The 16,581-nt window shown below is 47.7% G+C and overlaps 1 protein-coding gene across 1 annotated transcript; it reads left to right on the forward strand.

Moving 5' to 3' along the window:
* The first annotated feature begins 962 nt into the window (after nucleotides 1-962).
* On the forward strand, nucleotides 963-2,103 carry LOC123152486 (2-hydroxy-palmitic acid dioxygenase MPO1). Its single transcript, XM_044572015.1, has 3 exons — nucleotides 963-1,493; nucleotides 1,596-1,664; nucleotides 1,831-2,103. Exons 1-3 carry the CDS (start codon nucleotides 1,107-1,109, stop codon nucleotides 1,945-1,947), a joined length of 573 nt encoding a protein of 190 aa, XP_044427950.1. The 5' UTR covers nucleotides 963-1,106; the 3' UTR covers nucleotides 1,948-2,103.
* The last annotated feature ends 14,478 nt before the right edge of the window (nucleotides 2,104-16,581 follow it).

A 16,581-nucleotide genomic window follows, 5' to 3' on the forward strand; every position in this document is an offset into this window, starting at 1 on the left:
CCGCCGCCGCTTCGTATGGTTTTGCACCACCGTTCCAGATCATTATGCCGTCAAGCAAGTCTTCTCCATCCCTCATTTCGGCGTGCACCGGGAGAAGGGACAGCAGGCCTCTGGAACCCCGCCTCTCGTGATCCTATACGAGAGAGGGGCGATCAGGTTTTTGGGGAGCGCACTCGTGCGACTGCTAGTAGCGACGACTTCGCCAACGACGACTTCTTCCCCGACCTCGGCAACCTCATCCTCGACGACATGGGCGACAACGTCAATGCCGGCGGTGCCGGCGGTGCTGCTCCTGCTGCACCGTATGTGATTCTATCCTTCCTGTTCGAGATCGTGGTAGAATTCATGTTTCTAGTATGTGTCATAGATGTGATCTGTTCATCTACTATGCTAGTTCGCATGATTAGTTTAATCTCTGCTATTGCCGTCATGATTTATCTTCTGTTTATTCGGTTAAATCTCGTAGTAATTTGCTCATATTTTCAACAATATGTATATGATAACATGAGGGCTCGGGCGAGAGAAAATTTTCCTTGCACAAAAAATTAAGAATATAGAGGGCATTGTAATATCCCTCCCCTTTCCTCTAAATCGAAAGGTTGTATGTTTATGTTTTTTAGGTGTCACTTTTTAGAAAAATAGCGATGGAGGTGCTACAGGAACCCCATAATAGTGGTGAAGTCTTTTTTTTTGAATTACTAGTGAGTCTTTATCTTGATATTTTTTGTAAGTGAGGGGCATACCGCGGAAGAATGACCGCACAAATGAATCACCCCTGCCAACAGAGTGATGCAGCCATGAATGCCAATGTAGTGTGAAGAGCAAATCTTTTCCGTGGTCGGCGTAACTAATTAAACCGATAGCGATGCATCTGGACAAGGGTTCACACGATCGAGATTCAGATGAACACGGTGCAGTTCGGGATACAGTCAATAAATTAGGATCATATATATGCGCGTACGCTTCATCAGTCCTCTAATAAAGAGAAGTCGAGCATCTATAGCAGCCAACCGCCCACTTTTATCAGAAAAAGGTTCTCGGCCTCACTGCTGGTGCTGGTGTCCTGGGAAGATCCTCGATTTACTTCGAGCTCCAGGTCGTCGTCCATGGAGGAGGCCAAGAGGAGGCCGCGCGGCGTGCTGGACCTGGAGGCGCAGTTCGCCTTCTTCCGTTCGCAGCACCGGCACCCGGTCAACGTCGCCGCGCACGCGCTGCTCGCGGGCCCCATCCTCTTCGGCAGCCTGCTCATCCTCTACTTCCTGCCCCTGCCCTCCCCGCTCGACCCGGCCCTCGCGCTCTCCCTCGCCTACGGCGCCGCCTACCTCGCCGTCGACCGCCGCGCCGGGGCCCTCGCCGCGCTCCTCCTCCTCGGCGCCTGGGCCGCCAGCCGCGCCCTCGCCGCCCGCCTCGGCTTCGCGCTCGCGTGGAAGGTCGTGCTGGCCACGGAGCTCTTCTGCTGGACCTGGCAGTTCCTCGGCCATGGACTCTTCGAGGTAACGTCCGATTTGTTCCCTGAACCTCCGCCACGCTCCTGGTCACAGGCGACCTGACATCAATTGCTGTTTTTTGCTTGCCGAATCTGCTTGTTCTTGCAGAAGAAAGGGCCAACGGTGAGTGAACTTCCGGCGGTGTTCCTGATGGAGCCATTCCTCATCCTGCTGCAGGTAAACGTCATTTTAATCCTCTGAATCTTCAAGATAAACGCAAATCATGTGCGGCATACATATGAATGTAGCAAAGATGGCATAATCAATCTACTAGAGATTGAATGGACATGGAGTTCTTAACAACAGTACTAAGTAGCAGCCGTTGGCTCTTGTTTGTGCACAGATACTCAACAAGCTGTTTGGCTACGAGCCATACCCTGGATTCAGCAAGAACGTGGATAAGAAGATGGAGGCTGATCTCAGTGAGAGCAGAGAGCTCGAGCAGAGGAAGATCAACTAATTGGACATGCTCAGGTTGATTCATATATAAGTAGCAAAGTGTGTGTGCCTACCATCTGTGATGTTTATGCATGCTGTCTTAGATATTTGTAGAATAAAGTGAACAGCCGAACTTTCTGTACACGATGATATTGTGCTATTGAAGCTTCTTTTCCCAGTCGCCAGGAAGAAGATGCATCCTGGCTGCAGGTTTGCAGCTCCAGATTTCACTCGCCGAGTGCTCTGCTAGACATTTCATCAACCACCTTATGGGCAAACATAGCTGCAACTGTATCCGGCTCGAGACATCCTTCTCTGAATGCTCTACTACACATTTCATCGAACACCCCATGGACAAGCATAGCTATATCGGACCTGCCGTAGTGTCTTGCTAAACCAGCAGACGCACGAATGGGCCTGCCGTCCTCGAACTGAAGATGTTGCCCCTGATTATCTGGCGGCCATGGGAAACCCGGACCGGCCCGACCCAACCTGGCCCGGAAAAGCCCGATCTGACCTGGCCTGTTCTTGTCTATAGGCCAGGCCTGGGCCTATGTTTTGAGCCCGAAGGCTAGGCCAGGCTTGGGCTTGGCATATTTACGTTTTAGGGATGAGGCCCGACTGGCTTTTCCTTTGATGGGCTGGACCTGGGCCTGAAATCTAGGCCTGACAGCCGGGCTGGGCCGGGCCTGGGCCTAGGTTTTCTACTACGGGCTTTATTATGTCCGACCTGACTTATGGCCAGGTATACCCCTCGCAGTAAAAGAACCTGAAGCTCGATGGTTGTCGGAGACAATTCCGGCAGATCCCTTAATAAGGCTATCCGGATGAGATGAGTAGGTCGGATGGTAACAGGAGGCGACTCTTTACCTAGATTTTGGCTCTTGACTACGGGCATACAAAGTATACAAGGTACACAACCGAGAGATTGTATGTTGTAGTGTTTTCTAAGATGTCTCTATCGACTAGATACCGGGGCCCTAGAGTTACAAGAGTCCTAGTCTGCTACGTCGGTGGAGGGGTGTCGGTGTCAAAACCGGCAGATCTTGGGTAGGGGGTCCCGAACTGTGCGTCTAAGGTCGATGGTAACAGAAGAAAGGGGACACGATGTTTACCCAGGTTCGGGTCCTCTCGATGGAGGTAATACCCTACGTCCTGCTTGATTGATATTGATGAATACAAGTATTACAAGAGTTGATCTACCACGAGATCGTGATGGCTAAACCCTAAAAGTCTAGCCCGTATGACTAGGGTAATGAGTATTCGGCCTAAGTCTTCCAGTTTGCATAGACACTGGGAGGATCTAGGGTTACACCAAGTCGATTACAAAAGAAAGGAATCTACATATTTAATCGCCAAGCTTGCCTTCCACGCCAAGGAGAGTCCCATCCGGACACGGGTGTAGTCTTCGGTCTTCGTATCTTCAGAGCCCATCAGTCCGGCCCATAGCTAACAGGCCGGATCCCCGAGGACCCCTTAGTCTAGGACTCCCTCAGTAGCCCCTGAACCTAACTTCAATGACAAGGTATCCGACGCGTAGATCTGTCTTCGGCATTGCAAGGCGGGTTCCTCCTCCCGAACTCCAAGATAGTCTTCGGACGAAACAAACGTGTCCAGATCTGCAACACACAGCCGTAGAGAGTATAGTATTTCACGAATCCAATATGCTGACAACTTTAATAATGTGACGTCACGCTTTCCCGGTCATTATTTCGAACCGTTTCCCGTCCCGCCGTTTCATGTTTCGGGGCGTAGTTTTTATTGGCACGTCTTGTCGAAGCAGAGATCGTGTCCCCTAATTGCGGGATTCTCATCAATACGCGCGTGGGTAACCCAACCATCCTGCGGGAAAGAATCCTTAGGAATAGGCAGGTTCTTAGGCTTAGGAGGAGGCGTTCAATACCCGCTGCCTTTATAAAGGAACCAAGGGCCGTCTCTTTTATGCCAAACCTCTCCTCAGCCTTCCTAACCTCGAGTTCTAGCACCCAAGGTTCGACTTCATTGCTTCAAGCCTCCCCATCATGTCCGGACCCAGCTCTCAAGGCCGATGGGTGGCTTCCTCCGTTACAGAGGAGGATATTGCAAAGCTTCGGGCGGCCAGATACTTGACCGCGGAGATCCACCATAGGCTTCCTGCTCAAGGACAGGTTATTCCGATCCCCAAATCTGGCGAGAGGGTCGTATTCATCTCCCACTTCCTTCAGGGGCTAGGGTTCGCTCTTCACCCCTTTGTCCGGGGGCTAATGTTTTATTACGGACTAGATTTTCATGATCTAGCCCCGGACTCTATCCTCCACGTCTCGGCGTTCATCATTACATGCGAGGCCTTCCTCCGAATCTCCCCACACTTCGGCTTATGGCTCAAGACCTTCAGTGTGAAGCCGAAGGTAGTTGACGGGGAACATGCGGAGTGCGGTGGTGCTGTAGTGAGCAAGCTTACCAACACTCTTTGGCCAAAAGGTTCTTTCACCGAAACCTCCCACCAATGGCAGCGAGAGTGGTTTTACGTCACGGAACCCCGTAGCACCAAGTGGGTGTTGGAAATATGCCCTAGAGGCAATAATAAAAGTATTATTATTATTATATTTCCTTGTTCATGATAATTGTCTTTTATTCATGCTATAACTGTATTATCCGGAAATCGTAATACACGTGTGAATACATAGACCACAATTATGTCCCTAGTGAGCCTCTAGTTGACTAGCTCGTTGATCAATAGATGGTTACGGTTTCCTGACCATGGACATTGGATGTCATTGATAACGGGATCACATCATTAGGAGAATGATGTGATGGACAAGACCCAATCCTAAGCCTAGCACAAAGATCGTAGTTCGTATGCTAAAGCTTTTCTAATGTCAAGTATCTTTTTCCTTAGACCATGAGATTGTGCAACTCCCGGATACCGTAGGAATGCTTTGGGTGTACCAAACGTCACAACGTAACTGGGTGGCTATAAAGGTGCATTACAGGTATCTCCGAAAGTGTCTGTTGGGTTGGCACGAATCGAGACTGGGATTTGTCACTCCGTGTAAACGGAGAGGTATCTCTGGGCCCACTCGGTAGGACATCATCATAATGTGCACAATGTGACCAAGGGGTTGATCACGGGATGATGTGTTATGGAACGAGTAAAGAGACTTGCCAGTAACGAGATTGAACAAGGTATCGGTATACCGACGATCGAATCTCGGGCAAGTACAATACCGTTAGACAAAGGGAATTGTATACGGGATCGATTGAGTCCTTGACATCGTGGTTCATCCGGTGAGATCATCGCGGAACATGTGGGATCCAACATGGGTCCAGATCCCGCTGTTGGTTATTGACCGGAGAACATCTCGGTCATGTCTGCATGTCTCCCGAACCCGTAGGGTCTACACACTTAAGGTTCGATGACGCTAGGGTTATAAAGGAAGCTTGTATGTGGTTACCGAATGTTGTTCGGAGTCCCGGATGAGATCCCGGACGTCACGAGGAGTTCCGGAATGGTCCGGAGGTAAAGATTTATATATAGGAAGTCCTGTTTCGGCCATCGGGACAAGTTTCGGGGTCATCGGTATTGTACCGGGACCACCGGAAGGGTCCCGGGGGCCCACCGGGTGGGGCCACCTGCCCCGGGGGCCACATGGGCTGTAGGGGGTGCGCCTTGGCCTATATGGGCCAAGGGCACCAGCCCCAAGAGGCCCATGCGCCAAGGAAACTTGGGGAGGGAAGAGTCCTCAAAGGGGAAGGCACCTCCGAGGTGCCTTGGGGAGGATGGACTCCTCCCCCCTCTTGGCCGCACCCCTTCCTTGGAGGAAGGGGCAAGGCTGCGCCTCCCCCCTCTCCCTTGCCCCTATATATAGTGGAGGGGAGGGAGGGCATCCATACCTGAGTCCCTGGCGCCTCCCTCCCTCCCGTGACACCTCCTCCTCTCCCGTAGGTGCTTGGCGAAGCCCTGCAGGGTTGCCACGCTCCTCCATCACCACCACGCCGTTGTGCTGCTGTTGGATGGAGTCTTCCTCAACCTCTCCCTCTCTCCTTGCTGGATCAAGGCGTGGGAGACGTCACCGGGCTGTACGTGTGTTGAACGCGGAGGTGCCGTCCGTTCGGCACTAGGATCATCGGTGATCTGAATCACGACGAGTACGACTCCATCAACCCCGTTCACTTGAACGCTTCCGCTTAGCGATCTACAAGGGTATGTAGATGCACTCTCCTTCCCCTCATTGCTGGTTTCTCCATAGATAGATCTTGGTGACACGTAGGAAAATTTTGAATTTCTGTTACGTTCCCCAACAGTGGTATCAGAGCTAGGTCTATGCGTAGTTTCTATGCACGAGTAGAACACAAAGTAGTTGTGGGCGTTGATTTTGTTCAATATGCTTGCCGTTACTAGTCTTATCTTGATTCGGCGGCATCGTGGGATGAAGCGGCCCGGACCAACCTTACACGCACTCTTACGTGAGACCGGTTCCACCGACAAACATGCACTAGTTGCATAAGGTGGCTGGCGGGTGTCTGTCTCTCCCACTTTAGTCGGAACAGATTCGATGAAAAGGGTCCTTATGAAGGGTAAATAGCAATTGGCATATCACGTTGTGGTTTTGCGTAGGTAAGAAACGTTCTTGCTAGAAACCCATAGCAGCCACGTAAAACATGCAAACAACAATTAGAGGACGTCTAACTTGTTTTTGCAGGGTATGCTATGTGATGTGATATGGCCAAGAAGAATGTGATGAATGATATGTGATGTATGAGATTGATCATGTTCTTGTAATAGGAATCGCGACTTGCATGTCGATGACATGACAAGATGATCATGGAGCTCCAAGATGGAGATCAATGGAGCTATATGATATTGGCCATATCATGTCACTACTATATAATTGCATGTGATGTTTATTATGTTTATGCATCTTGTTTACTTAGAACGACGGTAGTAAATAAGATGATCCCTTACAACAATTTCAAGAAGTGTTCTCCCCTAACTGTGCACCGTTGCTACAGTTCGTCGCTTCGAAGCACCACGTGATGATCGGGTGTGATAGATCCTTACGTTCACATACAACGGGTGTAAGATAGATTTACACATGCAATACACTTAGGGTTAACTTGACGAGCCTAGCATGTACAGACATGGCCTCGGAACACGGAGACCGAAAGGTCGAGCATGAGTCGTATAGTAGATACGATCAACATGAAGATGTTCACTGATGATGACTAGTCCGTCTCACGTGATGATCGGACACGGCATAGTTGACTCGGATCATGTAATCACTTAGACGACCAGAGGGATGTCTATCTGAGTGGGAGTTCATAAGATGAACTTAATTATCCTGAACATAGTCAAAAAGATCTTTGCAAATTATGTCGTAAGCTCGCGCTTTAGTTCCACTTTTTAGATATGTTCCTAGAGAAAATATAGTTGAAAGTTGATAGTAGCAATTATGCGGACAGTAGAAAGCTTATGTCCTTAATGCACCGCTCAGTGTGCTGAACCCCAAACGTCGTCTGTGGATGTTGCGAACATCGGACATACATGTCTTGATAACTACGTGATAGTTCAGTTAAACGGTTTAGAGTTGAGGCACGAAAGACGTTCTCGAAATGTCGCGGAACATATGAGATGTTTCAAGGGCTGAAATTGGGATTTCAGGCTCGTGCCCACGTCAAGAGGTATGAGACCTCCGACGATTTTCTTAGCCTGCAAACTAAGGGAGAAAAGCTCAATCATTGAGCTTGTGCTTAGATTGTCTGAGTGCGACAATCACTTGAATCGAGTGGGAGTTGATCTTCCAGATGAGATAGTGATGTTTCTCCAAAGTCATTGCCACCAAGCTGCTTGAGCTTCGTGATGAACTATAACATATCAGGGATAGATATGATGATCCTTGAGGTATTCACGATGTTTGACACCGCGAAAGTAGAAATCAAGAAGGAGCATCAATTGTTGATGGTTGGTGAAACCACTAGTTTCAAGAAGGGCAAGGGCAAGAAGGGATACTTCATGAAACGGCAAATCAGCTGCTGCTCCAGTGAAGAAACCCAAGGTTGAACCCAAACCCGAGACTAAGTGCTTCTGTAATAAGGGGAACAGCCACTGGAGCAGAATTACCCTAGATACTTGGTAGATGAGAAGGCTGACAAGGTCGATAGAAGTATATTGGATATACATTATGTTAATGTGTACTTTACTAGTACTCCTAGTAGCACCAGGGTATTAGATACCGGTTCGGTTGCTAAGTGTTAGTAACTCGAAATAAAAGCTACGGAGTAAACGGAGACTAGCTAAAGGTGAGCTGATGATATGTGTTGAAAGTGTTTCCAATGTTGATATGATCAAGCATCGCACACACCCTCTACCATCGAGACTGGTGTTAAACCTAAATAATTGTTATTTGGTGTTTGCGTTGAGCATAGACATGATTGGATTATGTCTATCGCAATACGGTTATTCATTTAAAGAGAATAATGGTTACTCTATTTATTTGAATAATACCTTCAATGGTCTTGCACCTAAAGGAATGGTTTATTGAATCTCGATCGTAGTGATACACATTTTCATGCCAAAAGATATAAGATAGTAATGATAGTACCACCTACTTGTGGCACTGCCATGTAAGTCATATTGGTATAAAAACGCATGAAGAAGCTCCATGTTGATGGATCTTTGGACTCACTCATTTTTGAAAAGTTTGAGACATGCGAACCATGTCTATTGGTGTATACGCATGAAGAAACTCCATGCAGATGGATCGTTTGGACTCACTTGATTTTGAATCACTTGAGATATGCAAATCATACCACATGGGCAAGATGACTGAAAAGCCTCGGTTTCAGTAAGATGGAACAAGATAGCAACTTGTTGGAAGTAACACATTTTGATGTGTGTAGTCCAATGAGTGCTGAGGCATGCAGTGAATATCGTTATGTTCTTACTTCACAGATGATTCGAGTAGATGTTGAATATATTTACTTGATGAAACACAAGTCTGAATTATTGAATGGTTCAAGTAATTTCAGAGTGAAGTTGAAGATCATCGTGACAAGAGGATAAAATGTCTATGATAAGATCATAGAGATGAGTATCTGAGTTACGAGTTTTGGCACACAATTTAAGACATTGTAGAAATTGTTTCATAATTAATACCGCCTGGAACACCATAGTTTGATGGTGTGTTCGAACATCATAGTTGCACCCTATTGGATATGGTGCGTACCATGATGTCTCTTATCGAATTACCACTATTGTTCATGGGTGAGGCATTAGAGACAACCACATTCACTTTAAATAGGGCACCACGTAATTCCGTTGAGATGACACCGTATGAATTATGGTTTAGAGAAACCTAAGTTGTCGTTTCTTAAAGGTTTGGGGCTGTGACGCTTATGTGAAAAAGTTTCAGGATTGATAAGCTCGAACCCAAAGCGGATGAAATACATCTTCATAGGACACCCAAAACAGTTGGGTATACCTCCTAATTCATATCCGAAAGCAATATGGATTGTTTCTTGAACGGGTCCTTTCTCGAGGAAAAGTTTCTCTCGAAAGAATTGAGTGGGAGGATGGTGGAGACTTGATGAGGTTATTGAACCGTCTCTTCAACTAGTGTGTAGCAGGGCACAGGAAGTTGTTCCTGTGGCACCTACACCAATTGAAGTGGAAGCTTATGATAGTGATCATGAAGTTTCGGATCAAGTCACTACCGAACCTCGTAGGGAGACAAGGATACGTACTACTTCAGAGTGGTACAATAATCCTGTCTTGGAAGTCATGTTGCTAGACAACAATGAACCTACGAGCTATGGAGAAGCGATGGTGGGCCCGGATTCCGATAAATGGCTCGAGGCCATAAAATCCGAGATAGGATCCATGTATGAAAACAAAGTGTAGACTTTGACAGAATAGCTCGATGGTCATAAGGCTGTTGAGTGCAGATGGATTTTAAAAGGAAGACGGACAATGATGGTAAATGTCACCATTAAGAAAGCTCGACTTGTCGTTAAGATGTTTTCCGACAAGTTCAAGGAGTTGACTACGATGAGACTTTCTCACTCGTAGCGATGCTAAGAGTCTGTTGGAATTATATTAGCGATTACTGCATTATTTATGAAATCTTGCAGATAGGATGTCAAATCATTGTTTCCTCGATGATTTTCTAGAGGAAAGGTTGTATGTGATACAACCGAAAGGTTTTGTCGATCCTAAGGATGCTAAAAGGTATGCTAGCTCCAGCAATCCTTCTAAGGACTGGAGTAAGCATCTCGGAGTTGGAATGTGCGCTTTGATGAGATGATCAGAGATTTTGGGTTTATACAAAGTTCATGAGAAACTTGTATTTCCAAATAAGTGAGTGGGAGCACTATAAAATTTTCGATGAGTATGTGTTGTTAACATGTTGTTGATCGGAAATGATGTAGAATTTCTAGAAAGCATGCAGAGCTATTTGAAAAGTGTTTTTTAATGGAAAGCCTGGATTAAGCTACTTGAACATTGAGCATCAAGATCTATAAGGATAGATCAAAACGCTTAATGGTACTTTCAAATGAGCACATACCTTGACATGATCTTGAAGGTGTTCAAGATGGATCAGTCAAAGAAGGAGTTCTTGCCTGAGTTGTAAGGTATGAAGTTAAGACTTAAAGCTCGACCACGGAAGAAAAGAGAGAAAGAATGAAGGTCGTCCCCTATGCTTAAGACATAGGCTCTACAGTATGCTATGCTATGTACCGCACCTGAAGTGTGCCTTGCCATGAGTCAGTCAAGGGGTACAAGAGTGATCCAAGAATGGATCACAGTACAGCGGTCAAAGTTATCCTTAGTAACTAGTGGACTAAGGAATTTTCTCGGTTATGGAGGTGATAAAGAGTTCGACGTAAAGAGTTACGACGATGCAAGCTTAACACCTATCCGGATAGCTCTGAATAGAGATACCGGATACGTATAATGGAGAAACAATTTAGAATAGCTCCAAGTAGAACAGTTATTTGGAATAGCTCCAAATAGAGCGTGGTAGCTGCATCTAGGAGATGACATAGAGATTTGTAAAGCACACACGGATCTGAAAGGTTCAGACCCGTTGACTATAACATCTCTCAAAAGCATAACATGATCAAACCCAGAACTCATCGAGTGTTAATCACATGGTAATGTGAACTAGATTATTGACTCTAGTAAACTCTTTGGGTGTTAGTCACATGGGGATGTGACCTTGAGTGTTAATCACATATCGATGTGAACTAGATTATTGACTCTAGTGCAAGTGGGAGACTATTGGAAATATGCCCTAGAGGCAATAATAAAAGTATTATTATTATTATATTTCCTTGTTCATGATAATTGTCTTTTATTCATGCTATAACTGTATTATCCGGAAATCGTAATACACGTGTGAATACATAGACCACAATTATGTCCCTAGTGAGCCTCTAGTTGACTAGCTCGTTGATCAATAGATGGTTACGGTTTCCTGACCATGGACATTGGATGTCATTGATAACGGGATCACATCATTAGGAGAATGATGTGATGGACAAGACCCAATCCTAAGCCTAGCACAAAGATCGTAGTTCGTATGCTAAAGCTTTTATAATGTCAAGTATCTTTTTCCTTAGACCATGAGATTGTGCAACTCCCGGATACCGTAGGAATGCTTTGGGTGTACCAAACGTCACAACGTAACTGGGTGGCTATAAAGGTGCATTACAGGTATCTCCGAAAGTGTCTGTTGGGTTGGCACGAATCGAGACTGGGATTTGTCACTCCGTGTAAACGGAGAGGTATCTCTGGGCCCACTCGGTAGGACATCATCATAATGTGCACAATGTGACCAAGGGGTTGATCACGGGATGATGTGTTACGGAACGAGTAAAGAGACTTGCCGGTAACGAGATTGAACAAGGTATCGGCATACCGACGATCGAATCTCGGGCAAGTACAATACCGTTAGACAAAGGGATTTGTATACGAGATCGATTGAGTCCTTGACATCGCGGTTCATCCGATGAGATCATCGTGGAACATGTGGGAGCCAACATGGGTATCCAGATCCCGCTATTGGTTATTGACCGGAGAACATCTCGGTCATGTCTGCATGTCTCCCGAACCCGTAGGGTCTACACACTTAAGGTTCGATGACGCTAGGGTTATAAAGGAAGCTTGTATGTGGTTACCTTATGTTGTTCGGAGTCCCGTATGAGATCCCGAACGTCACGAGGAGTTCCGGAATGGTCCGGAGGTAAAGATTTATATATAGGAAGTCCTGTTTCGGCCATCGGGACAAGTTTCGGGGTCATCGTTATTGTACCGGGACCACCGGAAGGGTCCCGGGGGCCCACCTGGTGGGGCCACCTGCCCCGGGGGGCCACATGGGCTGTAGGGGGTGCGCCTTGGCCTATATGGGCCAAGGGCACCAGCCCCAAGAGGCCCATGCACCAAGGAAACTTGGGGAGGGAAGAGTCCTCAAAGGGGAAGGCACCTCCGAGGTGCCTTGGGGAGGATGGACTCCTCCCCCTCTTGGCCGCACCCCTTCCTTGGAGGAAGGGGCAAGGCTGTGCCTCCCCCCTCTCCCTTGCCCCTATATATAGTGGAGGGGAGGGAGGGCATCCATACCTGAGTCCCTGGCGCCTCCCTCCCTCCCGTGACACCTCCTCCTCTCCCGTAGGTGCTTGGCGAAGCCCTGCAGGGTTGCCACGCTCCTCCATCACTACCACGCCGTTGTGCTGCTGTTGGATGGAGTCTTCCTCAACCTCTCCCTCTCTCCTTGCTGGATCAAGGCATGGGAGACGTCACCAGGCTGTACGTGTGGTGAACGCGGAGGTGCCGTTCGTTCGGCACTAGGATCATCGGTGATCTGAATCACGACGAGTACGACTCCATCAACCCCGTTCATTTGAACGCTTTCGCTTAGCGATCTACAAGGGTATGTAGATGCACTCTCCTTCCCCTCGTTGCTGGTTTCTCCATAGATAGATCTTGGTGACACGTAGGAAAATTTTGAATTTCTGCTACATTCCCCAACAGTGGGCAGCTATTCTCGCGTTCCGTTCCGGCCCTCCGCCACAACTTGCATCATGGATTAACAAGGGGCTGGACTGGGGATCAGTTGATGAAGTGCAGACTCTACAGAGCCGCATTAGAACCCTCCTTGAGAGAGACATCGATCTTGTTAACGTGATTCAAGTGATGCTAGTTCACCGAATCCTCCAACACTTCTTTGGCACTACGCACGAAGGGATGTGGAAGTTGTTTTTTTGGAAGTGAAAATATTGGTCGGACACTACCGAGGACGCTGGCCTTAACTACAACCGTCCGGATACCCCGGTAAGCACTTGTCATCCGAACACTTTGTAATTACGCATACCGTAATATGGTACTGACCAGGCTATCTTCCTCCAGGGCTAGATAAAGAAGGCAGAACTAATTATGTGTTCGGCCCCTCTGCCCGAAGGCCCAGCGAATCTTGTTCTAACAGGGATGCTAGCCCTGGCACCATACCAGATGCCTGTGAAGGAGGGCGAGGCGGAGAGTGGAAAGACCAAAGATGGCCCCTATTCCAAGGGTACATCCGACATTGTGTCTGGAGGAATCAAAATTCCCTCATCCGAAGACAAAAGTGAAGGGGGGGGCACTGTCTCCTCCCCTCATGGGAAGAAAAGGGCCGCCTCCGAAGATTGGGAGGAATTGCTCCTAAGCGAGGCAAGATGCCTCTGTCGGGTGGCTCGGGCTTGGAGGACGTCGAAGCGCAGTCTAATGACGAGGACAAGTCTTAGGCCAAATTGTAAGTGAACAAGGATGTTTTAAAAATGTCCCGTTCTTTTCTTGTAATGCCTGGAATATATATTTTTTGCAGTTCGGCACACAGTCTTCTTCAACAATCCTCTTCCTCGGGGGACCTTCTCCCAGAAATGATGGAAAGCGAGACGCCTCCACCGGCTTCTCTGCCCAATAGGGCGGACGGATTCGAGGTGTCGTCGTAGAGGGTCTCCCCCGACAAACAAGTGGTGCGAGGGATGATGAAGACATTACCCGAGGGTGACACCTCGGTGGCCCAGGGTCCGGGGACCAACAATGAAGGCCCCGAACAATCCGGTATACAGCCGGATGCGAATAAAGGATCCCTTCAAAGGGTGGTCGTACTCCTGTAGCAGCCTCCGGAGACCCAGAGGCGCCGGATATACTGACGAACATGCTACGGCAGGCGTCCGTCTTAGAGAAACATCGTACCTTGATGGGCACGGTGGTTGAAAAGGTCCTGTCCGCGAAGAGCGGATTGAATGAGGCCTTTGCGAGCCTACTAAGAGGCTTCGAGGTTTGTACTATAATATGTGCAATTGTGCTTTATTCACAAAATACACCTGTGTATAGATAGTAGCCCCTGAGACTCTGATTGGTTTCCCGAGGGAGGCGATCAGAGGATCAAAAGAAATGCCCGGGGACTGACCTGATTAATTGGAACACAGGCGGTGACTTCTCCAGTGACTGCCCGAACTATAGAAGTTGCAGATTTGCAACATAAGATTGATGAGGCGGATAATGATATCGTGCTTATCAACAGGCGACTTGACGAGGCACAAGGTATGATTTTGGGGCAGTTTATACTATGCATGTGTTTAAAATATAAGCAATATGCGAAGAATTGTGTATAAGGTGTACATATCTGCAGATGGTGCTGTCGCAGTCGAGATCCTTCGAGCTGAGATAGGCCGGGCCAGGGAGCAGGCCCGGTTTAGTAATGCGGCTGCCGAAAAGGCATCGGCTGAGTTAAAAGCCGAACAAGCTGCTCGGCGCCAAGACGAGGAGAAAATATCCATGATGGTGCTCGAACTAAAAAATGCTGCTAGCCGGTGTGAACTTCTTGAGAAGGAGAATGAAGCCAAAACGGCTGAACTTGACAAGGCCTTGCGAGAGGCGAAAGAAGCGCAGTCCGAATCTAGAGCGGCCCGTGAGGAGATCCGGCAAGCCGTGGAGATTGCGGCTGGTAAGCCCTTTTTATTACAGACTAAGTTCGGTGATCCGAATTATGCTCACCTTAACCAAGTGTGGAGTTCTCTAGACGTGTTTTTGGACCTGCCAAAGAGTTCATCCGATGCAGCGCAGTTTTACCAAGCGCGAGAGGGATATCCAACGGAGAAGCCTTTCTGGTCACAGCTCGGCGTATCAAAACGCCCTCTGCTGCTGAATGAACAGATGTCCCAATGGGCCGAGCTTCACAGGATGTCCGATGCTGCCATGAAGAACGTCGTACTTCAGCTGTGGCTGACTGAGCCGATTCCGAAGAGCTATTTCGGCCTGGTGCGGCGGCTTGCTGATGCGGTGCCACGTATCAACGCCGTGAAGCGGTTGGCGTGCATTGAAGGTGCACGGATGGCCTTTGCCCGAGTCAAGATATACTGGGGGAAGATGAAGACTGTCGATGTTGCAGCGCAGGGTCCACCCAACGGCAAGGACCATCACGCATCAGAGCATTACTTTGAGGACGTCTTAGAGACTGCCCGCTTGATAGAGGGTCAATGTTCGAAAGGCATAATATTCGAGTGAATTCTTTACAAATTGTAAGAGACAATTGTTATAATCAGTCTATATTTTGATTTTGCCTAAAGGCTTTTGTTCCTCCTGTGCGGCCGTTTGTATATGATCTGAAAGTTTTCCAGTCGTCGGCTTCAGCCCCCTCGTAGGAAGTACGGGGGTGTTTGAAAAATCATTTGATCACTCTTGACCCAACATCTTGGTCCGTGAAGGAGGTGTAAATGCGGCGAACCAGGCAACCAAACTATAGGGCGTTAACACTTTCACTTAGCCATAGGAGTTTTATGGTGGGTCTATGACATAGTCCCTGGTATGTATGCGGCTTATTCATACGATGCGTTTACATATTTGACCATAAAGAGGTCCTTCGTGTGAAAGTGCGTTATATCGACTAGAGGGGGGGGGGGTGAATAGGCGATTTTTATGAAATTCTTCACTGAGGAATTTGCCGGTGAGGAAATTCCTTAGCGAAGAACTACTAGCAGCGGAATAAGTACTCAAAAGTAAACATAACAGAATACAAGCATGGTCATCATGATGAAATGAAGACATGCACAGAGTACAGGTAGCGTAAGCACATGATGAAGACAAACAGACTGAAGAAATTGAACTAAGGAAATTGAGAAAGTCTTCAGTCAAAGTCTTCAAACACAGATATGAACAAGCACACAACACAGTTATGAGGAAATGAAAGAGTTGAGGGAATAGAACCAGTAAGCTTGGTGAAGACAATGATTTGGTTGACTAGTTCCAACTGCTGTCTTAGTTGTACGTCTGGTTGGAGTGGCTGAGTATTTAAACTCGAGGACACACAGTCCCGGACACCCAGTCCTGAACACGCAGCTCAGGACACCCAGTCCTCACTGTATTCTCCTTGAACTAAGGTCACACAGTCCTCGTCCAATCACTCGTGGTAAGTCTTCAGGTGACTTCTGAACCTTCACAAACTTGGTCACTCGGCGATCCACAATTCCTCTTGGATGCTCTAGACCATGACGCCTAACCATCTGGAAGAAGCACAGTCTTCAAAGGTAACAAGCGTTGGATCCATGCAGGATCAATCTCTTCAGTGATGCTCAATCACTTGGGTTTGTAGGTGTTTGGGTTTTGGGATTTTCCCCACTTGATGATTTTCGCTCAAAG

Source organism: Triticum aestivum, chromosome 7A (assembly GCF_018294505.1).
Source record: "Triticum aestivum cultivar Chinese Spring chromosome 7A, IWGSC CS RefSeq v2.1, whole genome shotgun sequence".
NCBI lineage: Eukaryota > Viridiplantae > Streptophyta > Magnoliopsida > Poales > Poaceae > Triticum > Triticum aestivum.